The 13,056-nt window shown below is 43.6% G+C and overlaps 3 protein-coding genes across 5 annotated transcripts in view; all 3 read left to right on the plus strand.

The window, feature by feature from the left end:
- dnajc27 (DnaJ (Hsp40) homolog, subfamily C, member 27) overlaps positions 1–900 on the plus strand; it is a 3,612-nt gene extending 2,712 nt beyond the window's left edge. The window contains exons 6-7 of the mRNA XM_008436834.1: positions 653–748; positions 820–900. Of these exons, the coding sequence (XP_008435056.1) occupies positions 653–748; positions 820–900 (177 nt within the window). The remainder of the gene's footprint in view (positions 1–652; positions 749–819) is intronic.
- Positions 901–2,173: 1,273 nt separating this feature from the next.
- On the plus strand, positions 2,174–10,167 carry LOC103481184 (adenylate cyclase type 8). 3 transcript variants are annotated; one of them, XM_008436505.2, is made up of 24 exons: positions 2,174–2,607; positions 3,263–3,539; positions 3,617–3,814; positions 3,894–4,133; positions 4,226–4,454; positions 4,554–4,703; positions 4,779–4,909; positions 5,001–5,112; positions 5,198–5,325; positions 5,399–5,557; positions 5,662–5,896; positions 5,978–6,166; positions 6,243–6,343; positions 6,556–6,757; positions 6,905–7,000; positions 7,160–7,287; positions 7,385–7,466; positions 7,542–7,700; positions 7,788–7,934; positions 8,284–8,376; positions 8,440–8,554; positions 8,896–9,020; positions 9,087–9,185; positions 9,248–9,430. In XM_008436505.2, exons 2-24 carry the CDS (start codon positions 3,295–3,297, stop codon positions 9,428–9,430), a joined length of 3,546 nt encoding a protein of 1,181 aa, XP_008434727.1. In that variant the 5' UTR covers positions 2,174–2,607; positions 3,263–3,294. The 3 variants fall into 3 exon arrangements, with proteins under 3 accessions (XP_008434727.1, XP_008434718.1, XP_017165287.1); XM_008436496.2 differs by having other exon boundaries at positions 2,229–2,597; positions 9,248–10,166; XM_017309798.1 differs by lacking the exons at positions 2,174–2,607; positions 3,263–3,539 and having other exon boundaries at positions 3,724–3,836; positions 4,019–4,133; positions 9,248–10,167.
- A 524-nt stretch (positions 10,168–10,691) lies between these two features.
- The window catches only part of xdh (xanthine dehydrogenase), a 10,802-nt gene continuing 8,437 nt past the window's right edge, over positions 10,692–13,056 (plus strand). The window contains exons 1-6 of the mRNA XM_008436824.2: positions 10,692–10,865; positions 11,476–11,533; positions 12,369–12,465; positions 12,597–12,705; positions 12,767–12,893; positions 12,982–13,056. Of these exons, the coding sequence (XP_008435046.1) occupies positions 10,779–10,865; positions 11,476–11,533; positions 12,369–12,465; positions 12,597–12,705; positions 12,767–12,893; positions 12,982–13,056 (553 nt within the window). The 5' untranslated portion in view covers positions 10,692–10,778. The remainder of the gene's footprint in view (positions 10,866–11,475; positions 11,534–12,368; positions 12,466–12,596; positions 12,706–12,766; positions 12,894–12,981) is intronic.

The following is a 13,056-nucleotide window of genomic DNA, read 5'->3' on the forward strand; positions in this document are numbered from 1 at the left end:
TAATATTTTACACTTTCTGTGAGCATCCAAATATGTAGATTAAATTCACAAATTTTAAGGGTAACAAAAGTTATACATTTTTCTTATAACTTTTGTTTMKTSTTACTCAAACATTTRATCTGGTTTGCAGCATTTTAAAAAATAATAACACTTCATAAACATTGCATTGGCTTGCAAAATAACAAAAAGTGATATTTTTTTAGCCAAAAGAAAACATTTACAAATTTTTAAAAATGTCACAATTATAAGGAATTTATTGGCAGATAATCCTTAAATTATTTTTAGAAATTTGAGAATTAATTTAATATGGTTAAATATAAATTTATTTTGGATTTAATGTTGCTTATGTTCATAAAATGTTTTAAATTAAAAAGAAAATTAAATGTTCCAAATTCAACATGTTTATAAAAATTATCCCTAAAATCAGAAAAACACTGATGTTGTCAAAAACTGATAAAATTATAATATTAAACTCAAGGTAAAACTGAGTAAAACTGAGTTACCCAAACTCAGTTATGGGTAACTTGTTCAGTTACCCATAACTGAACAAAATGAAATCAGCTTTAAATTGGGCTCAGAAATACCGCAGGAAGTTGTAATTTCTAGAACTTATGTCACTTCCTGTTGCTCTCATAATCTTTGTGGTCTGCAGCTGATGGACCGGCTCGGTTCTGTTGGTGTTCTGTTCATCAGAACCTCACTGAGCTCAGAAAACGTCACGATTCACCGTGTTTATAAAGGTTCCCAGGTGAACGGGTCATGTAGGGTCAAAGTGCATGCTGAATGTTGAGATGTGATCCTTATGTTCCAAACAAACAGCCAGAACCAGAACCAGAACCAGACAGCATGATGCTCAGTCAGGACARGAACCAATCAGGAGACCCCTCCAATTACCCATAATTCACCTGAAAAGTTTATTTACTCAATAATTTAWTTARTTAGTTTTAACTTTTGATTTAAATTATTTTCTGTCGGTTTCTGTTTTTAAAKTTGCACATTTTAGAGACATTTTAACCCTGATATTTAATTGTCACATTTTGTCAACTTTTATATTTAAAAAGCTAAACATTTAGTGTGTAGCTAAGTATCTAGCTTGCTAACCACATATTTAGCTTTATACTAAATATATTGCTTTGAGCTAAATAGTTAGCTTGCTAACTACATATTTAGTTTGTAAACTATGACTAACTATATGCTGATTTTCAAGTAAATATTTAGTTAGCAAGCTAACTATTTAACTACCATTTAAATACTTAGTTTGAAGCTAAACAGTTAGCTTGCTATCTATTTAGCTAACTAAATAGAACAATTTACATAATTTTATCTGAAATCTCGTTTGAGTTGGTTTAATTTGCAAGTTTAGTGATTAGAAAGCATTTCTCTGAAACTGCTTGGATGTTTTATTGTAGAACTTTACCAGAATATTAAAATAATTTTTTTATTTTCAAGWGAAATTAGAATCAACCTCCAAATCTTCCTTATTTCTACTGCCAAACATTAAATCCTGTCATTTATTGTGACATGTACTCCGGTTTGAACTGGACTTTCTTTTTTTTTTTTTTTATGTTACCATAGAAACGGTCAGCATGTTCCCCTCTAAGGTTTACATGAAGGATCCAACAGAACCATCTGTGTCTGTTTACAGACTTTTATCAGGTTGACTGTTTGATAACAGAGCTGACTTCTGGCATGGATACATGTTATTATTACAGTTTTATATTTTTACATGTTAATGTTTGTGTCCACAGGAATGAATAAAATCAGCCTGARCTTCCACATGTTCAACCAAATGGATTTAATGTTTCATTTTTCTAATTCCACTGAAGGAAAATAGAAAATGTCCCTTTTTTCTCCTTGTTTTTGTGAATATTTATGATTTATAAAGTGAAATAATTCCTGATATGGACGGTTGCCAGGGCAATACCTTCTAGTATTGCTACTTTACATCCAGTTTGGCCAGAATTTAAAATAAAGTTAAGAGATTTCGCCACCAGGTGGCAGCACATTAAACCTACATCAGTGGATTCATTTTTAGTGCCCTGATCAGATACTTGCAGCCCATCTTCTCAGGTTTCTGTCCATCTGTGAAGTTRCTATCAACATGGTCACACAACCCGAGCACATAAACACAGCCTGGCCTGGTTGGAGGCCTGCCAATCCCATCAGGCACCTGTACGGTCAGACACAGCCACATGCTTAATCTGGCCGATTAATGAGCAGCCTTTTGTCCATTCGAGGGGTTCCTGATGGGATTAGCGTGGCACTGGGACATCTGCTGGTCAACTTCAGCTCATTACACCAAGCTGCTGCGCTTCACTCAGACCTGCAGTTCAGGAGCTACAGGTTCTGGTTGTGACCCGACGGTACCGTCCGTCTTTACTCACCRACACYATGAAGACTGGACCTTCAGAAGGCTGATGAAGGAATGAGGAGCTTGGAAAGGCTATAGGTGTTTCATGAATAAATYATGAGCTGAACARGATGGAGTTGATGGACCTGAGATGAACGAGGAAGCAGCAAGGAAACAAAAACAGGACAAAGACAAAMCACAAGAACCGGAGTCGTTACTGGAGATGATAAACTCAATTCTGCAACCAGTGAGTACAAGTATGTCTCGGTTGTGTTCAGTTTTTCATCCTGTGAACTAATCTTCCGAGGATTCAATAAAACCCTTCACCTTTTCTTACTGATTTGTTCCCATTGAGCTACTTAACCTTAAATCCAAATAAGGTCTCTACCTTCAGTTTGGTGAAGCAGGAATCCTCTTTAATGGTTATGGATACTTTAATATGGTTGAGTCAACTGGAAGCTGAAGTACAGCATGGCAGCATGGCGCTGGCCTCACCTGGCATTAGATTAACACCATCTGCTTCATCAGCACTCTGACGGCGTCAGTGGAGGCCTCTGCTAATTACAGACAATAAAAGAGGAGCATTATGATCAGACAAAAGGCAGAAACCACAAAATACATGGAAATAGATAAGAAGCTACACTTTTAAGCATAATGATAAAAAGTTGTTATATCTGTAGGTGTTAAATCCTCTAGGAATCAAAKATGTGCAGTTTGAGAAAACCAAAGAGACTGAGTGTAGAGCCCTGAGGCTCATCTCAGATAAAAGTGTGACTCATGATTTAAAAGTCATGAAGTGAAAAATGAAGCCACCTATTATTATTGAGTGACTGCACTGATTTGGAGTAGTGGACAATGGTCTGGCAGAGATCCTGAAATCAGACAAGTGTTTTATGGTTTCTGCTCACACAGCTCTGTAGCTCAGTCCTACCATCCACATAACCATGACTGACAACCTCACCACGCTGACAAATGGCGACTGTGAGTCAGCCAGGCAGCCCAGTGACATCACCTTCAGTGCGAACATCAGCCCCGCCCACGGCCTACGAAGGAAACGTCTGCTGTGGCAGACCGCCGTCAGGAACATYATCGACCAGCACAACCTGTACTCTCTGAGGCTCGCCGGCGGCCTGGAGAGAGGCAGACACCGCATCACCGTCACAGACGCCTACATTGCTGACATCAACARGTAAGACACCTGATGCCATCAGCAGGTCACATTGGGACGTTTTGGTCTTTAATTGCTTCCTTTCTGTGGTTCTGCAGGCAGATTCGCAACAAGACGACTCGTGGTAATTTTTGGCAGAAGCGCCGTTCGTCTGCAGCTCGAGTTCATCCAGCAACTCCAAGGATTTCTGTACAAACACAAGTCGCACAACGTTTGCTTACCGATGCCGACTTCTTTGTGTCATACGGATCGACGATCCGAGGCATCTTCATTCCTACCATGCAGCTAACATTCAAGTAGAGAAGCACAAACAAAAAGGTATAACAGTCTGATGTTCAACAGTTTTTAAAACTTGTGTTTCATCCGGACCACCAGGTCTGCCGACYTGGAGTTGACCTACCAGCAGTTCTCGTCAGCTCAGCGAAGAACCTCTCTGGTTGTCACTAACCTCATTGACATCTTCATCCGACTGTTCATCTCTCTGGTGATGTGGCCAACAGGCTGGGGGGCGGTGGCTTGTGACTGGCTGACTGGCCTGTCGCTCGTTCTGTGGGCGGGGGTCTGTGGGCTGGCAGTGGCAAACAAGGAGGTGATGACATCACCACAGTGGCTCCGGTATGTCTGAAACTAAAGATTGTTAACCCTTCCAACGACTTCTGATGACCAACTGCTAAAAACAAGTTTGGACCTTCCGTCCGTCCTCTCAGGTACCTGTCGGTGCTCACCTGGGTGTCTCAGACCGTCCAGGTATTGGTCGGGGTTTTCAGCTGGGCTGAAACTGATCACTCCTGGTATGTCTTCTTCACTCTGTTCTCCACCTACACCCTGTTGCCGCTGCCCCTCCCCTGGGCGATTGCTGCAGGGACAATCACCTCCACCCTACACCTCCTAGTGRATGTCTGTTGGCACTACAGCGACCAAATTCTGATCAGAAGGGTTAGAAAACTTTTATACTTCTCACCTTTTATTGCCATATGTCTTCCCTTTTCAGTCTAAATGCCTCTCCAAATTCTTTATGTCCTTTCCTTTGTCCAGGTGTTCTCAAAAGGCTTGTTGTACCTGGCGATGAACACTGCTGGTATCTTCATGAACTACCTGTCTGACCGGACTCAGCGGCAGAGTTTTCTAGAGACACGAAGATGTATTGAAGGACGAGTCCGACTGGAGAGGGAGAACCAAAGACAGGTAAAATCTTCCCCACTTAGACACATTTACTCTTACAAAAGACAAACGTGTCCAACTCCTTCGTCGTTCTCTCAGGAGCGTCTGGTAATGTCCATCTTACCACGCTTCCTGGTTCTGGAGATGATTGCAGACATGTCTGCAGTGGACGAATATCTGCTGCCTCAACAATTCCACAAAATCTACATCCACCACTACAAGGACGTCAGGTTGCCAAACACTTTTCTGATCTGCAACAAACTGCTTTTATGTGATTTACAACTTCTGTCGCACAAGTAAACATGTTCTTTGTTTGTCCAGCATCCTGTTTGCAGACATCATCGGCTTCACGTCTCTCTCTTTGATTCTTTCGGCTCAGGAACTCGTTAAAACCCTTAATGAGCTTTTTGGACGCTTTGACAGGCTGGCTGAGGTCCGGTCACCCTTTCAACAGCTTATAAAATAAAAACTGTAACCCTCCTTTGAGGATGAGGTTAAAGTTTTTCTCGTGTGTGCAGGAGCACCAGTGTTTGAGGATAAAGATCTTAGGAGACTGTTACTACTGTGTGTCTGGAGTCCCAGAGCCCCAGCGCGGCCATGCCCGCTGCTGTGTGGAGATGGGCCTCAGCATGATCAGCACCATACGGTAAGAAAACTGACACCCCAAATACCATCTGCACAGGGGTCTCTGTAACACATGAACACATGAATTGTTGCAGGTATGTCCGTCGGGAGCTGCAGCAGGAATTGGACATGCGAATTGGTGTCCACTCAGGTTCTGTCCTCTGTGGGGTGTTGGGTCTTCAGAAGTGGCAGTTTGACATCTGGAGCTGGGATGTTGACATTGCCAACTGTCTGGAAGCTGCAGGAGTGCCAGGGTCAGCAGCTTAAACCAACACCTGGTCTCCCCAGAACAGCTAGAACAACCRTAGAGCCAGTTCATGTTTCCAGCGATTGGTAAAGAGATGTCTTCCTCTCTCAGCCAGGTCCACATTTCACAGGCCACTCTGGACTGTCTGGGTGGGTTCTATGAGACGGAACAGGGCCACGGCCAGGACCGGAGCGAGTTCCTACGGAAACACAACGTTGACACTTACCTTATCCGCCCGGCAACACGGGAAGAGACCCAGCCCCCTAAAGCAAGGCGCCCAAGTTATGATGAATTGACAACTTGGAGTGCTGAGTTGCCATTTGGAGACATCCTGGGGATGAACTTCGTAAGTACATGGAATATAGTTGGCAAAAATCTGGATATTTCAGGAGTCATTTGATTATTTCTTCCCTTGTCCTTCCTGTAGATCCTGGCCACTTTCACCAATGGCTCACTCACCCAGCTGCCCAATCACATCGCAGCTCAGCGTTCCGGTTCACGGGAAGTGAACAAGAGGATCCGTCAGGCAATGGAAGTGCGAAGCAGCGAGCGAATGAGGAAAGAGCACATCACCACTTTCACTCAGGTGTTCAAAGATTCCCAAATGGAGGGAAAGGTAACTTCCTGTCTGGAKATTGGTTTGTTTCAGCTGTGATGGGCAGGTGRCTGATCGTAGTCCACTTCTTTTTCAGTATTCTCAGATGAGAGATGAACTCTTCAAGTCTAACATGGTGTGTTCCTTCATCCTACTGATACTGCTGATGGCCGTCCAGGTGCTAATTCCTGCCCCAAGGTATGTTTGTCCATTCACCAACAATTTTTACAGATTATGTCCTACCAAATTGTTATTGATGACATAAAATGGGTTTTTAAACTGAATCATTTCTTTTCTCTAAATGGTACACTGCTCCTCACAGACTTCTGGTGTAAATAGAATATCATCAGCATAACGGGGAACACTGAGTATTTACCCTCATTTACCAGACCAGTTCTGTTTCTGTTCAGGTGGAGTCCGATGGTGACCCAGTTCATCATCAGTGGCTTTGTCTAYTTYCTGCTCCTGTTGTTGACTCTGGGGGAGGAGTTTAAACGCTGCCCCTCCCCTCTACAGTCACTCTGCTGCTGGGTTCATGAAACCAAGTACGCACGAACCATCCTCATGCTAACTGCCATAACCGTCAACTCTGTGATTGCCTCTGTGAACATCGTGAGTCTGAATATTTTGATTTTAGTCATTTTGACAGTCACAACCCACAGAATGGTTATTATCTTCATGTTGCTGGGAAACTGGATCTGCTGCTGTGAAGGTCAAAGTTTAAACACTGAAGCAAGTGAAGTTTCTTCTTCTTATCAGCTCTGGTGTGATTGGTCAGAATCCAGCGTTACTGAAGCGTTTGTGACTCTACCTCCATCCAGGTGGYCAGATATGAACATCTGTACCCATCCAGAGGTGAGAGCTCCTTCATTCTGGACTCCCAGAACATGAAGCTGAGTTTCCTACCTGTAGCATTAGCCTGTAGCAGGAACATGACAGCAGCCTTCAGCCTGTGCAGTTTTTCGTTGACARTTTGGTGGTCGCCATGGTTACRTGTGCGGTTTTCGTTGACAGTTCATGGTGCTGAGCGCGGTGGTTGCCATGGTTACCTGTGCAGTGTTCCTCAGGCTGAGCTGCATGCTGCAGCTGGCCTTCCTGCTGCTGACCGCCGGTTTCTACACTTATGTCATCGAGACTCAGAGGTACGTTCAGGTGCTGTGGGACGTCTCTGAGTGGATGGACGCCTCATGCCGTCTCTTGTCTCACGTTGTCCTCCCTGTTGATCTGATCTGAGGTCAGCTCCCAGCAGCTCTGCCAGGGGGGCGTTTGTCTGGTTCTCATGACAATGTTCGCGGTCGCAGTCCTCTACAACAGCAGACAGGTAAGGCCAGCAGGACAGACTGGTCACCTAAGCTTCTGTCTTCAGCATCTCATTCTCGCTCTTCTTCGTTGGTAGCTGGAGGCCATGGCGCGGCTGGACTTCCTGTGGCGCCTGCAGGCCGAGAAGGAGGTGGAGGACATGAAGGAGCAGCGGGAGCACAACGAGTGTCTGCTGCTCAACATCCTGCCGTCCCACGTGGCTCAGCACTTCCTGGAGAGAGACACCAACAATGAGGTGACTACCTGGGCGGACCAATCCCATGATGCATCAGTCTGTCCCCTTAGCTGGATGAACCAATCTGCGGCTGTGCTTGGATGCTAGGAGCTGTACGCCCAGTCGTACCAGCGGGTCGGGGTTCTGTTTGCCTCGCTGCCCGGGTTCTCAGACTTCTATGAGCAGAAGGAACTGGTCCATCAACACGTCGAGTGTCTGCGGCTCCTCAACCACATCATCAGCGACTTTGACGAGGTCAGAATGGCTCAATGGGGAGTCCAAACTTTATGAGAAAACTGGCAAACTTAAAGCATGAATTCACTAAATTAAGACTACACTAAAGCTAAAAGAACTCTGTGTTTCAGCTTTTAAGAAATTATTGACTTAAGACAAACTCCTGTATCTTGCCGAAAAATTACTTGTCAGTTTTTCCTTATTTCAAGTGTACTAAGATATCAGTTGTTCTCTATTTTTGTTGGACAATTTTTACCATTCTTTACTCGTGCTCAGCCTCAGTGGCCAAACAAAATAATTTCCGGGCCTCAAACGGCCCCCGGGCCAGACGTTGGCCCACCCTGATTAACCAACCTGCCCGTTGCTGCAGCTGCTGGACGAGTGTTACTTCCAGGAGGTKGAGAAGATCAAAACCATCGGCAGCTCCTATATGGCCGCCTCTGGCCTGTCACCTGCCCGACAGGTGAGTGTCCTCCTGCCTCGACTCGGCGCTGCGGCCGGTTGCTAACGGCGATGTGTCCATCAGGAGAGTGTCGACGGCTGGCGTCACCTCAGTGAGCTGGTGCTGTTTGCTCTGGCCATGCAGGAAACGCTGCGGCAGATCAACACACAGACTGGGAACCAGTTCCAGCTCAGAGTTGGTGGGGGCAGAAACAAACACACACACACACACACACACACACGCGCGGGCACGCACGCACACACACACACACGCATGCACACACAGAGACGGAAAGAATTTCCTTTCAAATTCTCACTTTATTTAAAAAACTATTTTCAAATATTTATATTTAATTTAGGATCATATTTGTTTTTGTTTCTTATAAATTAGATTTTTTTATTTTATTTTATGTATATCTTATTMGTTTTTTCAATTCCAGTATTTCCTGTTTATTTTATTCCATAAATTATAATAAGTTTTAAAATTATTTAAATTTTTTAATTGTTTCAATCTTCATGCAATTCTCTCTCTGGCCTCCAGGTGTCGCCCACGGCCCGGTGATCGCAGGTGTGATCGGCGCCACCAAGCCGCAGTACGACATCTGGGGGGCGACGGTGAACATGGCGAGCCGGATGGAGAGCACCGGGGTCAGCGGGAGGATCCAGGTGAGCGCACCTATCTGTGGGAGGAGCTTATGCAGTCATCCTCATCATCATCTTCATCTCCTTCAGGTACCAGAAGCCACCAGCTGCATTTTGGTGGAGCAGGGCTTCTTACGGCAGCTCAGAGGGGACATTCATGTGAAAGGCATCAGTGAGCGTCATGGAAAGGTCGGTAGTTCACCTCCAAGTCGGGGCGTAAAGGTGAGGCTCTGACTCGTCTCCTCCTCCAGGTTCGGACGTTCTTTGTGAGCGATCGGGACGAGCGGTCYAGCTTCGTTGAGCGCGGCGGTGGGCGGGGCTTCAGCATGAACAGGAACACGCTGGGAGCAGTGGTCTACAGCCTGGTGCAGGCCAGGAAGAGGGAGAGGCTGAGGGAGGAGAACGGGGGCTTCCACCTGGTAGAAGCCTCATGATTTTCAAAACAAAAGCCTTCCTGTGACAGATCTCAACAGAGCATTGAAGGCAGATTTTCACACATAAAACCCAAAGAAATRTTCAGACTAATGCTTTTGACTCTTTACCTCAAAGTTCTTCTTCTGTTCTGACAAACTGAGGACAACAAGCTGATCCTTCCTGACCCGACATGACTGGATCTGACCCGACCCAACTGGACCCAACCTCCAGATGAAGCCATAAAGACACGTTGCTCAGTGTTAGGTTATTTTTTACTGTTGGAAGGAGCTATAGCTTTGAAATGTAAATGTTTGGAGGTYATTGTTGTATTTTTGTATCATTTTAATTYCCAAAATGTAAAATAAAATCATGTAAAAGGTGTAAGTGAATTTATTGGGAGTGGAGTTCCTCAGGGCTGTGTGTTCGGTCCCCTGCTGTARCTCTGCTCAGTTAAAGGTTTCACATTAAAACGCCGCGCTCCGCTGCATCATCTCCATGGTAACCAACAGCAGAGTATTTGTGGATGTTCCTGAGCTCTTGAGGGCAAATCGAATCGATTTGCMGTGAATCACATGAAGCTCAGAGCGAGGCGCCGCTGATGTGAGTCAGGATCCAAACAARATCCGATCCTTACTGCTGAAGAAAGAAAAGAATATTAAAGATTTAAACTGAATCTGTGAAAGAAAATCAGTWCAGCAGAGCGGGTCAAAGGTCATCCTCAGTGAGGTTACAGACCCATCAGCAGGGATTATGAACACATGATTTTAGGTTGAGGTTTAAACACAGGATCATGTTTTATGAAATTAAAATATGTACATATTTACTCAGATTATTTTTGTCTAGTATTGAAATTAATTTGATGATCAGAAACTTTTAAGTTGAATAAAAAACAAAAACGAAAGAAATTTGAAARAATTAAAATACTTTCTTACTGTGTGAATATTTCACTTATTGATAATGAGAGGTGTGAATGAATGTGTGTCTTTAGTTTATGGATGTAAACTGTTGATGGATTTAAATAATATTTTATGATTTATATATTTTTTCTGYATRTTGAGCGTTTTATYGTATTTTTATGATTAATAGTCGTTTTTACTCTTCATGTCTGCAGCACGTGACCTCACGCCTCTAAACCCGTTACCTAAGCTRTACTGTACTGACCTTTGACCCCCAGCTGTGAATAATTAGCCTGCAGAGGCATGTAATAAGTTTATGATCAAAGTTCTGACTGTGGTGGGTCGTCGGCCCGACTGCAGCGTCGCTTCTCCTCACATGACTGGAACAGAACCGACTCCSGTTGGACCGCAGGTTCTGGGAGGAGCAAAAGGAGGGGCCTTCCTCTGAAGGAGCTTCATCAACACCAGCAGGATGGAGACCAGCAGGAACAGAACCATGGCCGACTCTCAGAACCACACCGGCTCGGATGAGCTCATCTTCTTCGTGAATGGAAGGAAGGTAAGACGGGTCGGTTCTGGTTCTGGTGAAACTCAGGAGTTCAGTCTGATGGATCCCATGCTGCATGTTGACCCACTGATACCAGGCTTGGTTCTATTGACCCGAGAAAATATTCATTAATCATCTGCAGTTTGGAAAAAACAGAAAATATTCAGAAAGGATTTATGTGATCTGATAAATCATCTGGTTCTGGTTTCAGACCCAATCTGTCCTTTACTGAGGCTCCAGTTTAGTTTAGTTTATTGAAATCTAGACTTTTTTTTATTTTTATTTATTTTATTTAAATTTATTTATTAGTCATATTGAATTCAATTTTAGTTTTTCCTCATTTAATTATTTGTTATTTTTTAGTATTTGTCAAGTTATTTTAATTTATTTATTATTTTAAAATGTTTATTTATTACATTTAAGAATTTATTATTTTTTTTATTTTTAAAACAACTCTTGCTACAGTAGGTCTGAATTTTATAAATCAGGTTTTATTTGGAAAATCTAGAATACATTTTTTGTTTATTTTATTTCATTTAGTTTTCATTTATTTATTTATTATTACTTTAAATCATTTATTAATGTTTATTTGTTTATATTTTTATTCTGTTAACTGTTGCAGATTGTTGAAACGAACCCCGACCCTGAGATGACTCTGCTGACGTACCTGAGGAGAAAATGTAAGATCTGACCCACAATTTATCAGCAGCMAGTTAAAGTCCAACATTTACACCAACTTCCTGTCAGGTTAGAGAACCACACACCAATCAGAGAGCAGGACTTATGTCGACAATAATAAGAGTTCAGATCTGAAAACAGATTTATCATCTTCCAGGAGTCGACATCAGGACGATAAGGACTAATGCAGCATGAATATTATTTAAATATCTGTGACGCAAAGCAAAGGTTGGATTTCTGGCGTTGGGTTCAGTCGAGGTTTGAGTTTAGAGTCGATCAGGTTGAAGACGTTCTGTTCCAGCATTTCTTCATCTTTAAGGCAAAACAGGGAATCAGTRATGAAGATTTAAATGAGGGAAGATGTGGGACCAATGATGGACCCCTGAGGAACAACAGAATGAACTGACAGTACAACTAGAAAAAGGTCAGAGGTCAGAGAGACTAATGGAGAGGAAGATTGGGTCAATAGAATGAAAGAGGAAAAAACTCTTTATAAAAGACAACAGGTCAACTGAGAGTAGCAGGACGATGAGACAAAAGGGAGTTTGAGGAGAGGCATGATATTTAGCATCTTGAGAAGGACCAGAGATCGTTTCATGATGTTGGACATTGTGAGATTTAAGTCTCAAACTTTGAAAGGTGATTTCCCTCTTCAGGTCTCTGGTTGAAGAGGTTTGGACTTCCTCTGATTTAGATCTGATTTAGATATTCAGGATTGTAGTTTTTTGTATCTTAAACATTGAGAACATGATCAGTCAGGAGGTCAGAGTGAAGTTTTGACCAGTTCTGTCAATGATACCCTGATTTGTACATTAACTCGCAGTGTGTGTCCCTCAGTGGGGCTGACAGGAACCAAGCTGGGCTGTGCTGAAGGGGGATGTGGCGCCTGCACCGTCATGCTGTCCAGATACCAGGCGGAGCCGCAGCAGCTGCTGTATCCTTCGCTGGGTGAATGAAGCGTGCCTGGACTGCGGTCATGTGCTTCCATCTGACTTCTGAGCCTTTTCACACCAACAAACTGATGTCACAGCTGCTCAATGGACTGTTGTCTTCAACTGATATCAGACATTACGCCGTGAACGCCTGCCTCGCACCCCTGTGCTCGCTACACCTGGTTGCCGTGACAACGGTGGAGGGAATTGGCAGTGTGGCGAGAAAGTTGCACCCTGTACAGGTGAGAACAGGTGTCACCGTCTGAAGCTCAGTCAGTGGCATTAACGTCTGTCTCTGTTCAGGAACGGATCGCCAAGTCTCACGGCTCTCAGTGCGGTTTCTGCACTCCGGGAATCGTCATGTCAATGTACGCACTTCTGAGGAACAACCCCACTCCAAACATGGCCGACGTGGAGGAGGCCTTCCAAGGTTGTTGTTATGGGAGGCATCAGACTCTGACTCTCATCTTAGTCYGAGTCGTTTTCAATGCAGTAATGAAAATAATCTTTACTTTCAGGAAATCTGTGCCGCTGTACAGGATACAGACCAATTCTGGAGGGATACAAGACATTCACGGTGGTACGAACAGATG

The sequence above is a fragment of the Poecilia reticulata genome, linkage group LG2, assembly GCF_000633615.1.
Source record: "Poecilia reticulata strain Guanapo linkage group LG2, Guppy_female_1.0+MT, whole genome shotgun sequence".
NCBI lineage: Eukaryota > Metazoa > Chordata > Actinopteri > Cyprinodontiformes > Poeciliidae > Poecilia > Poecilia reticulata.